The 15,149-nt window shown below is 37.2% G+C and overlaps 2 protein-coding genes across 2 annotated transcripts in view; one reads left to right on the top strand and one right to left on the bottom strand.

Moving 5' to 3' along the window:
• LOC139145838 (uncharacterized) overlaps window positions 1–9,381 on the bottom strand; it is a 26,907-nt gene extending 17,526 nt beyond the window's left edge. Inside the window, exons 1-4 of the mRNA XM_070717252.1 lie at window positions 9,167–9,381; window positions 5,939–6,221; window positions 5,532–5,657; window positions 3,657–3,783 (exon numbers count right to left, since the gene is read on the bottom strand). Coding sequence (XP_070573353.1) covers window positions 3,657–3,783; window positions 5,532–5,657; window positions 5,939–6,221; window positions 9,167–9,370 — 740 coding nt within the window. The 5' untranslated portion in view covers window positions 9,371–9,381. The remainder of the gene's footprint in view (window positions 1–3,656; window positions 3,784–5,531; window positions 5,658–5,938; window positions 6,222–9,166) is intronic.
• On the top strand, window positions 9,286–15,149 carry LOC139145839 (zinc finger HIT domain-containing protein 3-like). The gene is made up of 6 exons (XM_070717253.1): window positions 9,286–9,425; window positions 9,647–9,824; window positions 10,841–10,872; window positions 11,579–11,683; window positions 12,101–12,199; window positions 12,844–15,149. Exons 2-6 carry the CDS (start codon window positions 9,757–9,759, stop codon window positions 13,026–13,028), a joined length of 489 nt encoding a protein of 162 aa, XP_070573354.1. The 5' UTR covers window positions 9,286–9,425; window positions 9,647–9,756; the 3' UTR covers window positions 13,029–15,149.

Here is a 15,149-nt window from a genome sequence, read left to right as displayed (position 1 = left end):
TCTGCAGCGTTTTAAAAGTATAACTGTCTCTAAGAAAACATTAGCAGGATCACCAGTCTCAGTTTGCGTACTTAAATTTGATTGAGATGAGACAAAATTTGTGCGAAAGCACAGACTGCCAAATGTTCTGATCAGTGGTTGTTTAAAAAGAATTTTAGAGATGAACATGGCATAATGACTGCAGCTATAGAGGCACCACCTAGTACCTATGGGATGACATGCATACTTTAAAAGTAACAGAGCTTTCCAAATATGAAAAACAGGGGACAGATTTTCTAGCATCTAAAACTTGTGCAAACACTGATAATATTTGATAATATAAATGACCGCTTCATAAATTAATATATATAATCATCAACCACTGACTACACACACAAAGGGAGTTATGATTTGTGTCACAATACACTTGAACATGTTATGTTGTGTAATAGAGTAATTGAATAACATTCAATGGCCGTTGACCAAAATTACACACTTTATTGAGACAAGGAAGAAATTTCAATGTTACAAGCATTCATGACCCATGATGTACTGTGTTATTCAATAAATCTTTTGAAAATGCGTATCAAAATATGAGTTTTCATTGTCAAAAAAACTAAAAAGGGATTTTTCATTTTCTTTTGTCTTTAATGAAATCATTCATCATTTCTATCCCCTTAAAATCATCTATTGAGTACCAGAAGTGCTTGTTGAAAGTTGGTGGGTTCAGAATAACATAATTTGTGCTTACTAATATTTTTTGAACCCAATTCGTAAATTTACTAACAATTTCGAAAGGCCAGGGAGAGCACAGACAAAGCCAAATTACTGCCGAAATTCAGCGTTCTTGGGCCCAAGTCGTATCCCAGCCTACCTCAGCTACTCGATCGCTTCCAAAAATGACAGTCTTTTATTCACTTCTCGTAAATAACCGTCGATGTCGGCAACTCTCTCGCTGGCCCTGCGTACGATGCTGTGTGTTAGCTGTAGCACATAGCATCGTACGCAGGGCTAGGGGTCAACATGGGGTCGCAGCCATGTTGCCTCAAAACTTATTTCTGTCTGCACTCAAAACTCAAAAATGTCGCATATGAACCTGAAAAATCGATGTAATTTTGTCAAACTTCGGCAAAATTTCAGCCTATAGACAAAATTTCATCTAGGTAAGGTAAATTTACTGAAATTTGATCGACAAATAATCCTGAGCTTGAACGTGACAGCTCGCCTTCTCCGGGAAGTCATGCATCCGGCCAGCTGCCCATATGGCCGGGTGCATGAGATTGTTTTCAAGCGACGGCGGCAGACCGTACGGGGCTCTGGATATGAACCTACCGCCGGTGTAGCTGTAATAACTGTTGCGTTGTTTTTAATCACCACGGACGAAGTCCGAGGGGACTTATAGGTTTGGTCATGTCCGTGCGTCCGTTCACGCCTAGTACCCAACCCCATACAGATGCACATCGATTTGTTTCACAATGCTTTCAAATTTGGCCGTGTTAGAGGACTTTTTAGTTTACACCTCCATAGACTCCCATGTATAAGGCAGTTCTCCATAGATTCGCATGTATGATGCCAAGAAAAATAAAATTTAGATTCTCATCGTATTCATATTGCCTAAAGGATGCAGTGACAGTTTTTTTGTCCCCACGGATAAAGTCCAGGGGGCTTATAGATTGGCTCATATCCGTCCGTGAGTCCATCAGTGAGTCCATCGGTTCACGCAGATATCTCAGACATTTTGACAAAATATCATGTGACCTTGGTGACCTTTGACCTCAAATATACATTATTGTCCATAACTCAGTAACCACAAGTGCTAAACCTTTCATATTTGGTATGATGGGACACCTTATGACGCCACATATTGTACCCCATTAATTATGTGCATATCTAATTGTGAGCGAGCCAATAGAGCAAGAGGTCTGATTTCTGGTATATAGGGATAAGTTAACAATATAATTTGTTTGACAAAACTTCACGTGACCTCAATGACCTTTGACCTCAAATATACATATTTGTCCACAACTCAGTAACCACAAGTGCTACACCCTTCATATTTGGTATGAAAGGACACCTTATGACACCATATATTGTACCTCATTAATTATGTGCATATCTTATTTTGAGCGAGCCAATAGAGCTAGAGGTCTGATTTTTGGTATATAGGAATAACTTAGCAATACAATTATTATGACAAAATGTGACGTGACCTCAATGACCTTTGACCTCAAATATATATATTTGTCCACAACTCAGTAACCACAAGTGCTACATCCTTCATATTTGGTATGATAAGACACCTTATGACACCACATATTGTACCTCATTAATTATGCGCATATATAATTTTGAGCGCGCCAATAGAGCTAGAGGTCTGATTTTTGGTATGTAGGAATAACTTAGCAATACAATTATTTTGACAAAATGTCACGTGACCTCGATGACCTTTGACCTCAAATATATATATTTCTCCACAACTCAGTAACCACAAGTGCTACACCCTTCATAAATGGTATGATGGGACACCTTATGACACCACATATTGTACCTCATTAATTATGCGCATATCTAATTCTGAGCAAGCCAATAGAGCTGGATGTCCGATTTTTGGTATATAGGGATAACTATAGGGTAGAAATCTAAATATGCCCATCTAAATATTAGACATCTACCATCGAGAACAAAAGAAATTTGCTGTAATTTGAATATTTAAGGAGTTTAAGCAATTCCCGCTATAAATAAAGAACCCCTGCCTCAAACTCCACAAAAGTTGCTAGACATATTTTGCCGTTGTCATGCCATTGCTTCGTTTAATAACCAGTTAATCAAATGCCTCATTGACAGGAGGAAATTCAAGACCATATTTGAATAGTAGTATATATTGTCCTCAAAATTACTCTATCATGGCCCAAGTACTCATTGCCTTCAGCAATACTGCCTTGTTACCATAAATTTCAAAATAGAAACAAGAGAATTGTTTCACAGAATTCTGCCAGACTTGTTTCTTATGACACAGCAATTTGACCGTTTTTTCTAAAATTACTGAGTGCTGGCAGCCTGAGGAACTCCAAATCACAATACATGTAATTCTTCGTAAAAACACACATAAGGCCAAAAAAGAAAAAGAAATGTTTCTGGTCAGCGCGCGCGTCACTTGAACAACAGCGCGTCACCCTTTTTTTTTCTGTTTGTGGCCGGCGGCCGTGGCTGACACCAAACCAAAATAATGAAGAAAGAGAAAATTCTGTGGGGGGCATGATCAGTGACTGCATGAACAGTATATATGTGACTATATTGATAAAACTATAAAACTGACCCTCCTCCCTCTCCTTGAGGGAAAAAAAATAAAAATAAATAAAAATGAAATGCGCGTCGCCGCACCATTTTTTAAAGGAAGACCTGACCAGAAACATTTCTTTTTTTTTTTGGCCTAAATGCTTTTCTAACTGAAACGCATTTTCATTGCAAAGACTAAGTTTTTAGACTAGTTAATTCATTTTTATTTGTCAGCCCTTTTTGATGAGAATTTGGTAGGAATTATGTACAAAGTTCATTGTGTTCCAATGTGCGTGGTAACTCTTTGTTTTAAGAACTATGTACATTAAGGTCTGGGCATCAAAGCTAATGAGTCAATAGATGATAATGAGTCTAGAACACTCAAAAGAGAACTTCCTTACCTGAACAAATGAGGGCAGTGTTCTTCCGTAACACCTTTGCCTATCATAAGCTTTGTGAAGACAGACTTATTCATGTTTAAACAAGGTGAACAGACATCTAAGAACTCTTCTAGCACAAGTTCTTGTTCTGTCACATCAAAAAAAGTGAATGTTATCAGACTTTGCAGTTGCATGTAAGAATATTTCACATCTTGGAAGATATTTCCATCCATTGGTATTATTTTCTTGTGTTGAAGTTAAACATACTATAGCACTGAAAAGTTACAGTATCGCTTTGCTGCTAAATGAGAGTTACAAGCTGTCATTATGATCCTAATACGATTTTCAAATGTGAGAAACACAGAAGCAATCATACAAAGCACTATATTAAATGTTTACATTTCAACAAAAAATACCGCAATTATACGGTGTCGCTCAAATTTGATCAGAATTGGTACATACCAGTATGGGTATCAAAGATCAACAATAAATGTTGTTTCTATCTGTTCAGTGCAGGAAAATTCTACGTTGATGTTATGACAATGATTTCTGCACAGTACAACCAGAAAAACAACAAGAAATATTTAAACCAGAAAAACAAGAATGACAAAAGTAATTAAGGTCTGAAACTTTAGGTACTGGAGGTCAACTTTAGCAACATGCATAGCAGAAAGGCAGCTAACCCCCTTAGTTTGACCATAGACGGTCTTCCTACCCTCTACTGAGGGTCTTCCTCCCTATACTGCATATGGTTTGAGCAGGTCTGTTAATATGTAACAGTTCAATGACAATGACAGGAAATGACTCAAGTCAGTGGAGTACCGGTAAGCCTGTTTCAAGCCTGTTTCAGAATTTCGCTTTTTCTTACCTCATTTGCACATTTTTTACACTGATGTGTTCATATGAACAAATTCACATCTCAACCCCTACATCTACCTGTACACCAAATATATACTGAGACGGTAGCTTTGGCGGTATGGGAGCCTTTGTGTGTGACGGACATACATCCGCACATACCCACAAATATACAGACATACAGATGCCACTCAGACTCATCATATAAGCTCTTTTTTGGTATTTATATATAAAACCAAATATGAGCTAAAAGACACTCAAAATGTCTTTCTGGTTGACATGATCCCAGCAACTCTCATAATAATATCTTGAACACTTCTCATTACTTCCGCATTGTATAAAATAAAAAAGCAATTCCACATAATTTTCCTGCTAGAATTCCCTGGGGATTTAACTCACTTATGTCATGTGGGAAACTATTGAGTGTTGTGATTTTGAAGTTATTCATAAATGTTCCAAAACCTAAGCAAACAACTCTGATACTACTGGTGCTATGTATGAAGAGTTTAAATGTAATGTTTTGCATGGTTAAAAAATACACTTTGAATGTGACGGTCCAGAACCCCCCTTCCATGTCTATCATCAGCATTTTGCTATACATGCCATAATGAAACTGTAAACCATTAATTTTTGACATCAAGAATAAAATTGGGGTTCACTGAGCATTACTAGAGAAACAAATTACACAACAGTTTCCGATATTTAAAATTCAAAATGGCCACCATCAACGTGTTAACTATATGGGGAAAAACTAAATTTCTGATTTTCAAAGAACCAAGCTTGTGAAAACTTTGTTTACTCTTAAAGGTTCAAAATGAGCCTCCACAAGTGGTAGACATACAACATAAATATTGTAAAAGTTTGAGAGTCTGAACATCTGTTCCCCTGGCACATTCTACCTTAATCCTCGTAGTCTTGCACTCTGGTCACATGACTGATTATGTCAATTTTCCTATCATGCACTGGCCCCATAAGACTATAATGTCTTCATTGCAGCCTTTGATCAAATTGATCACCCATGGCATACAAACTCTGACTTACCAGTGCGACCAAATTTGGCAGCTTGAAGTAATTGAACGTTTGGTGATGGACTAGCTATATGATCCACAGTCTTCAGTAAATGTATTGAACCTTCCTTTAGAATTGAGAGAGGATAAATAGTTCCACCTGGAATAATGTGACATATACAAAATACAACATAAACATTGAAAACAACTATAGTGTTTCAACCTTTTAGCAATGCATGTGAAACATTAAATTTCCCGGGTAAACAAGTGGTAAAAAACTTGGTTTGATGTAGTCAGTTTAGATGTGTGCAATAACTTCATTCATTACAAAAGTGTCTTCAACTTCTGCAAAAAACAAAATTACATCATTTATTGCTCTTAACTCTTATAAAGGGCCATTTTTGTGGTCACACATAAATTTTTTAATTCAAACTTCCCTACCTTCCCTGATATGTTTGGCTAATTCAAGAGGTTCCATTCCAAGTAAGCCTGGTTCTTGACTACTTAATTCCTGAATCTCATCCCAGGAATACCATTTGACAAAGTCTTCAAGTTCAACTTCCACTGTTTTCTTCTCATTTCCATGAGGGATTGATCTCTTGCGATTTATTTTCACTTTGGGAGAGGCCAAGAATCTTATATGTAGTACAGACCGGTGTATATCTGGTAGTGTTGTATGATTGACACTGAGTATTCCTGTAACTTCGGCATCAATACCAGTCTTCTGCAAAAAAAGGTGATACAATCATCTGTTAATAATAACAATAATAATATTTTATTGCTTGCTTGTAAATATAGGATTTACATCACATTTGTGGCAATACAAGCGTGATACAAAAATAAGTTCAAATTTTTCTTCAATAAAAATAAAGTATTACAGTATAATAATAGTAGCTAATAATAAATATAACTAGGTATTTCGTTGTTTATATAAAGTAAAAATATAATCTGCAAGTTCTTCATTAAAAGATAACTCTTGTTTTGTTAGTAGAGAAATAAGCTGATTTTCAGTTGATCGTTTGGGAAATTGATTTTACTGAAAAAGTTCTTTCTTTGGACTTTGCATTTCTGACAGACTAATAAAAAGTGTGTTTCATCTTCAATACTGTTGGTGTTACACTGATTGCAGTATCTTTCAGTAATTGGGGTTTGTGGAACAGTGTGTCTCCCTTAATTGTTAATTGTTAAATGTTAATTGTGTTTGCTGTTGAAACAAACAGCAAAGAAAGTGACGGCATGTAATCCTTCCAAATAAGAATTTGATTATGCACCCAACGAGGCAGAAGTTGTTACCAATCTCTACGACTGAAATTGTTCATATTGTAAGGGCCTGATGGTAAACTATATTATAATATTCATTATAGAACAGAAGGTCTATGAAAAATGATAGCCGAGAGTCCCTGCGTATAACGTACAGGAATCTACAGTGTTCTCTCAGGATCTGGTCAAATAGGGGCCAGCGACAAGATCCTCTTTGATCACCAGCACAGAGGAATACCAGTGTTGTCCTTAGAAGCCGGGTGCCGGGTAAATAACCCGGCTGTTTTGCATTTTTTCCCGGCTACTTTTAACGTAATTAGATTATTTTATAGACCTGTAATTTCGGGATTGCACTGCCAGCTGTTAGACGGCACACGTACGATTAGCAGTTTCGCGACCCTTTTCCCCGCATGGAACTGCACAAACATAAAACAGTTTCTAAATACCCGTTTGTGGCTTTTTGAGTCCGATCTTTTATTTGTTAAATAGTGTGATTGGCTGATGGACGCGTCTATGGTGTTGTCTTTGTAACGAGCAGTGTAATTGGTTTGATTAGTATGAAGTCATCTTAGGTCTTTTTAACGATAGCGTAAAATGAAATGTGGCGTCGGCCACCGGCACCTTGTCGATGGAATATTTTTTCCCGAAGAAAGCCCGTTCGAAAGCTATACTTGATTCCAACAATACATTTAGTTTATGTAAAAAAACTTCAATTTCGCTAAATTTGTGAGAGAAAAAAGCGCCGAAAAGATGTGATTTTGATCGACTATTCGAAGTTCATGACGCAGCTAGTTTTCCTCCGCCGCGCTGCTGCCAACGGTCAGTACGAGTATGATCTTCTCAACAAATCAAGTTATTCTCAGAGCAATAGCGACGCATTTTCTAGATTTAAAAACAATGAGCTAGAACTGAATTTTTTAGAACCAACTGTTTATTTGAATGGGTATTTTTTTCCTTGATTATTTTTACGTACTAGAATCCACGGTCACAGGCATGTGTGTTGCCGACCGTTGCCGACCGGCGCATCATCGTCACGCCTCACGGCTTCACTGTGGCGCTGATCCCCTGGGTTCAATTTCACTGCGCCTCTCCATGTTCTCCATGTTGGGTTGCCCGATAGTGTATTTTGATGGACTCTCTGAATCATTTTTTCACGGACTTGTGGAGCAAATTTGAAGAAAATAGAGTTGTTTCCTTCCGACGCCATGCTGCATATCTGCTTTGATCAAATTAGGGGACAGCTTCGCCGCTCGCGCCGCATGCAGGTTCGAGGTCTGGCATGCGAGACTAAGTCGCGGAGAGTGCTTTCGCAACTATTATTGTTTGCGTATTATAACTCATAATAAAAAAAATGCGTCGAGACTCAATCCAATGCGTAATATTATTACACATTGGATCGACTCTCTACGCATTTTTCATTGTTATGAGTTTTCGATATACGCATTTTTTTTGCGTAAATGCGAACATGTGACAGTGAATTATCTTACCGATGTTTTTTTAAACAACAGCGAATGTGTTTTTATTAGAATACTGTCGGTATTTTGAATTTTCAAACCTCATTTTGGGAAATGAGCAATGAAATGAGCAGACTGCAGGAGATTTAAGATTAAATGTTAAATCTTCAATGCAAATAAAACCATAAGTGTGTCATAAAAAACAAAATCATGTTTGTTTGTTTTGTTGTATGTGAGCCACGTCTAAGACACACAACAAAAGTACTGTTTCAGTCTCAGCTAAATGTCACCTCAGATGCCACCAGAGAACACCATTTCCACTCCAAAATTTCGTTTTTCGCCTTGCGAGAGGGGGGACACCCCCTCTCGCGCTCTCCCCCCCCCCCCTCGTTCGCTACGCTCACTCGCCCCTCGGTAGCTTCGCTCCGTCGCAGTCCACCCGGCTACTTTCTTGAATTGCCCGGCTACTTTTAGATATAAGGACAACACTGGAATACGAATGATGCTGCAAGATAATCAGTTTTCACAAATAGGGATGAAATTGATGATTAGATTTGATGCAGTTGTGCGTCTGCTGCTCAGCTGCTTCCCTATTCCGTTCTACATCATATGTTCATGTTGCTGCGGTTCCGTAGCCCTGCCACTTCCTGGCTGGTTGTTGTGGAACCAGCCAGGGAGTGGTAGGGCTACGGAACCGCAGCAAAATGTTCATGTTTGCATCCTGCTGGGTTTGTGTTCAGGGCCTGACGCTTGAATCAAGTCACAGCACGTCGCATGGTGATCGATATCGATTTTTGATAGGTGGGCATGATATGTCAGTGTCATTTTACATATTGACTATTTGTGTATAGTCGTTTGAATAAACGAGACGCCATCGATTACAATACAGGGCTATATTGAAAACATTGCTTGAAGTTGACCCACTGTCCCCCGGGCGGTTCATGAGTTCACTCACCCTGATAGCTATGGCGGCTGCATCCATGAAAGTCTGTTTTTCATGGCAGACACTGGCATACGGTAGCCACCATCCTTTTGTATCACCATATTTCACCAACAGGAATCGATGGTCTGTGTCACGGTGAACAAATACGGTAACGTTTCGAGTCGTTGAAAGTTCCGATTCCACAGAAGACTCAAAACTGTACGTCGCCATATTCATGTCAACAAAACTTGATTGGGTCAAAGACAGTCCATTTTGACGAAAGGTTGGAAAGGTATGTCAAATTTTATGTCAACTGCAACTACAACTTTAATATCGGTGTTATTACTAGTCCAATTTCGTGTTTAGTCGCAATAAATATGTTATAATTATCTGGGATAGGACAGTCGTCATAATACCTTCAAATACTTGACGTCGTAATATTAGTATGCACATTATGATATTGCTCCTTCCCGATGTAATTAATTGGTATACCCCACTTCCGTTTCCTACTAGCTGGGCACACGTGCCGTACCGATCTTAAGTTTGTGAAAGGAGGAATTTGCCAGCGTTTTCGGATTGTTTTCCTCTAATCAGACCATTTCTGACGTCAATTAGTTGAAGGAATGAAGATTTGTGAAGTTTGTAGGGAAGAATCGCCAAAATACCGATGCCCAAAATGCAAGATTCAATAGTGAGTATTCGATGTAGTAGTGGCACTAGTGTACTGAGTAGTCTGAGTACTGAACGCACTTGAACTTTCACCAGTTCAGTAATCTACAAAGTAGAATTAAGCGCTGTCTGCCGCAAATAAAACAGTGCTCAGTTCATATTGTTTGTTGTTTAGTTTATTGTGTAATAAAGACTTTCATACTTCCGTTTACATCAACAGTAGCCCTCGTGATCTTCACTAAAAAGGAACTGAAACTCTAGTTGTTTCGTAAACGGCCATAGGCGATGGCCGGTAAGCCTAGCCCTACCACGCAAAGAGAGAGATGGTCGCATTGCACAAAACCGCTTTTAAAGAATTTGTAGCCATGCTTATTTTGGAAAATAAAATAACGAACTTTTTAGGGGGTAGGGGGAATGTATGCATGCTGCACCAGATTAAAAAATACATTTTCGAATGCAAAAAGAAAAGTGCTGGTTAGTAAGTGTTGGCATGGTGACCCCTTCCTAAATGCAATGGATGCATCCCTGATTGTTGGATAAGGGTTGTTTGTCGTACATATAGGATAAGTAGGATAACAATGTCTAGTCTAGAAGCTAGCCAGTCAGTTTGTAGTTTGCAGAACTATAATATGAACACCTAAATTCTAGATTAAGATACCACAAGTCTGTTTCTGTGTCTGATAAAGCATATTATGGACTATAGAGGAATTGAATATAATGGACAAAAACTATTAAAACTCTAATTCAATATTGGCAATGTATGAAAATGGCAGAGTTTCTCTTTCAAGATTGAAGACTAACTTCACATAGCTTCCTCTAAGTTGGTTTTCATTAGCAGACAATGGGTAACCTGAATTTGCAAAGAGAGTTCATCAAAGACATCTATCCACCAATAATGAAATGATTTACATGGTCAAGCACTTACTCCCACTTAAGGAATCTGGTTTAGAATTCCTTTCATCTGACATTGTACCTTTGAAATAAAGAACACTTCTATGCATGTTCACAAATTCTCAGTTTTATTTCTATTGTTTTCAGCTGTTCACTGAAATGCTACAAAGAACACAAAGGTAAGATATAAAGGGAAAGAAGTTGACCAAGAAGTTATTCAAAAAGTTGGATGGGACCCCACAATAGCAAAAATGAAGAATACTGAGTTCTTTCAAAGCAGTGTTGCAATTCCATACTGTAATGATAAAATTAAAATAAAAAAATGACAGTACCAAGTATTTTTTTTGGTAACGTATCAAGTGATTATTGTGTTTAATTGTATGTTGCAACAACCAGGACAGATAACCTGTAGTGTTCTATTTGGTTATACGGTATGATGTGAATATTGCTATTTGGCAAACCATTGCTATTCAAAATCCAAAATCAAATCATGGTTTATTTTATGTCAACCACATGTCCATCAGTGGATGCACCATAAAGGTTCTAAATATCATGAAACTACCTTCTTTGTATATGTTGCTAATCATAAATTGAATGTTAACAATAACTAATGTGAAAACTGCCACCCATGATCCTTAAACACTGTTTTAACTGTGTTGTTCTCCGTCTTCAGTGATATATGACACTAATGATGGTACTGGTACTGATGTCAAACACAATATGATTAATTATGTGGTTCAGTTTGGTGATTGGCATATTCTTCTGTACAGTTTTAGAGCATTGGACAGGAAACTCAGCCGTTGATTGGTAAATATTTGTGGCAAAATTGGACTTAGTAGCACTGCCTGTCTTGTTTTACATGTAAATGTTATTTTCTCTATTCAGATACAGTATGTATAAAGCCACAGGATGACAAAGAAAACAAGATAGAGCCAGACAGAGTGGCAGTATCAAGCAGACTCAACACGGAGAGTACTCACTCAAGTAGAGGTAAAGTAAAGTTAATTCAAGTTGTAACACTTTCATTTTTGGCAGAAGACCAAATTTACAATCTTCACTTTATTATATCATGGAGATTTACATCAAAATATCATGATAATATGCCATGATCATTTCCATTTCAACTCGCAGTATTGCCCTTTATCACAACAAATGAAAATTACCTCAGTGTAGGTATCAACTTGTACAGCTCAGGGCAGCATTATTCTGTCTGTGTAAGCCATACTTCCCATCAAACATGGCTCTGGGTTTAGACCCCGGCTATGCTCTTGGCTACATATTGACAAAATACATTCTTAGCATTGGAAATGAACAACTGCTGTTCTAATTGCACTATTTAACATCACCATACTGCCACATGTACTTCATTAATTTTGAAATAAACTTTGATACCATGTGTCTGTTCAGAGGATGGTGAGATATGGAGTGATGACAGTGATCAAGATCAGACAGAATACATGGAAGAAGATGAAGATAAAGTGTCAATAGAGTCTCTTAGAAAACTAGGTCAGAATTGTTTAGATCAATCAGCATGCATTCATCACATTGTCTGAGTAATGTGATGAGTCATAGTAACATCTGCAGTGAAGATAAAGTAATGCCTTGTGTCTTGGACAGTGTTTGCAGTTTCAAATTTGATAAGACATTGAATACATAAAACCATTGATTGGCTGGTTGATTGTTATCTGGTGTATCTTTCAGATTGAAATATAAACAAGTATCAAGATGATGCCAATATCAATTTTGTTGTATAAAAACTTTTATGCCCAAGGAAAAGAAAGTATACTTGCAAATCTTTTGTAATAGGATAGTAAAATGAAGATTGTGATGAGATGTTGTGATGTTATGTACAAGTATGAAATTAAGTCTAGTAGAATGCTATTCTACCCAAAGATAAAAATTATTCAACTTTAAAAAATGCATATGCGTATCAGTAAGTGTTGTTAGGTTGGTATTTTCATCCCCTGAACTGTCGGTATGTGTGTATTTGTGCAATTCATCAGTTTGTATCACATCTTTTTAACAAAAAAGTCTGACATGACCATCTGTTTAGCATGGAGCTATCTGAGTGGCTCATATTTTGAGAAATAAAGTGTGAAAGTCAATATGAGAAATTAAGATTGAATTTTACATTGTGTTTTCTTTTGCAGGAGAGTCAGCGGAATTGAAAAGTTTGCTTGGAAACCCTCACCTACGGAAATTAATGACGGAAGTAGATGATGCAGAAAATAAAGACAAGGCCATGCAGAGAGCAATGCAGGAACCATTATTTCTAGAATTTGCTGATCAGTGTTTACAGATTGTATCAGATTACAAAACTGAAAATGAAACATAGAAGTGTTTATTTAATCAAAGCTTCACTTCCTACAAACACCATCAAAGCTATGGATCACTGTGGTAATATGGCTGTTGAGTACCTGACACATGGATGAAAATAATGGTTCTTGAAGTATATACTGTGTACCATTGATAGGAGAGAGAGAGAAGTCATCGAACTCTTGGTTCTCTAGATTTTACACAATTCCTAAACATTACTCTAAGCACTTCGGCTTGGCTTGAATCTTGGTCCATAAAACCAGCATTTGAGTTTAGATTTTGAGAATGACATTTACATACCAATGCCTTTATACACTGAAGTTAGTCATACTGAGCTTTGTCAGTCATATTCATCATCATCATCAGTTTATTTCGCTAGAAATATAAAGTTACACTCATCATAGACCCTCAAAAAGACAGTTGGAGACTTAATAAAACTTCATTGTTTCCAGGCTTTTTATGAAATGATAGTGAGCTCGGACTGACAGTTAAATGAAAGCGCTTTAAAGGAAAACTATACACTATCAAACGACAACTTTTTGGTAGCTCTTTGTTGTTATTAAGATGTTACATAGTTACATTTAACTTAAAAATTATATCAAAAGAGAAAGGTTTTCTTTCTTTTCTTCATATCTGAAAACCTGAACACTCTGTTCCTTCAGATTCTAGTATGTATCACTTTACATTGGAACCGAAAATGTTACCTAACAATTATGTGCAGACAGAAATCACCAAATACAATGCCATATCCGAAGTTGTCGCCTAGATTCCTAAAAAGTTGGTCCCTTGGACGAGCCTGTTTCTTTCCTGTTGCTGCAGATTTACCGATATCGCAAACTTCAAAATGGCCGCCATCTCAGTTTTAACACTATGGAAAAAATACTATGCACTCACTCAAAAACTCATGGAAAAATGAAAATAGAAGAAATCTGTACAATTGCGAAATTAATGTTCTATAAAACAGTGAGGAGATACATGACCTTTGTACTTAGTAAAGAATAACATCACAAGTTTGATGTAGGAACGAAAAGTTGGTCCTATTAATTTCCTGAGGGGGTGTATCAACCCCAAGTAGTTTCTATCCCCCATGAATATTTTGAACAATAAAAGAAAAGTGCATCTTTTCAATTGAAACTCAGCAGGCGGGGTGTTTTTGTTGAGACACTTGTAATGACGACCCAGTTTTCACATCAAAAGGCGGACACAAGAATTATTTTTTTGTGCACTTCTCATCATCATGGAAGAACTCAGTTGTTTTAATTACTGACCTCTTTGCTTGGTGAGTCAGTACCATTGGTTGTGCGAGTTCTAATCCAATATTAAAATTAATGAACTGAACACAAACTAATGGAGTTTTTTTGTATGTATCTATGAAGGGGCAGGCAGCCATTTCTCAGCAATTTTATGCAGAGATGTTTACATATAGTATCCTAGTTTATGATTGAACAAACATAATATTCCTAGGGGACAGTGAACATTGTTCTCAAATGTCTTCACATGGCAATTTGAAAATTTGACCTTACTCTCTCACTGCTTTAACATTCTCTCTTTATGAAAACTCCCCATTGAATATCTTATAGCTCTACATTGCCCTTTCCCCTCCTCATGACCTTACAGCCAACATTAACACCATAACAGCCAAATCCTACTCTGGTCTTTTCCACTCAGTAAAAGAATAAAATTGGCCAATCCACTGACCATAAAGAATTACATAATGCCCAATAAGAAACTGCTTACTGACACCCTTTTACATGAGGTTTTGTTAGATTCCCTTTTTTGTGCAACTCTGCTTTACTTCCCACTTTAGCTTCATGAAACAGGACCAACAACTTTGCAGCAGTGTAGATTCCAGTTGGAGAGTTGCTTTGACTGGATTCAATTAGATTCACACAGTGTGCTGTGCGACATCCTGCAACATTTAATTTTTACAGTGTTTTTGTACGCAAATTTGTTTACCAAAGAATTGAAATGTATTGGTTTGTGAATTAAATATACATGATATATTGATTTCATATTCAGTTCAACCTTAGAGCAGGCCATCATTTGCCGTGTTTGATATAGAAGAGCTTTGTGACTGGTTCTATGTAAGATTGGTGAGTCGGGGGAAAAAATGAATTAAAGATTTTTATCCGACATTGAA

Source organism: Ptychodera flava, chromosome 12 (genome assembly GCF_041260155.1).
Source record: "Ptychodera flava strain L36383 chromosome 12, AS_Pfla_20210202, whole genome shotgun sequence".
Lineage (NCBI taxonomy): Eukaryota > Metazoa > Hemichordata > Enteropneusta > Ptychoderidae > Ptychodera > Ptychodera flava.
The sequence above is the reverse complement of the archived record's forward strand: the minus strand, read 5'-3'. Positions and strand labels throughout refer to the sequence as shown.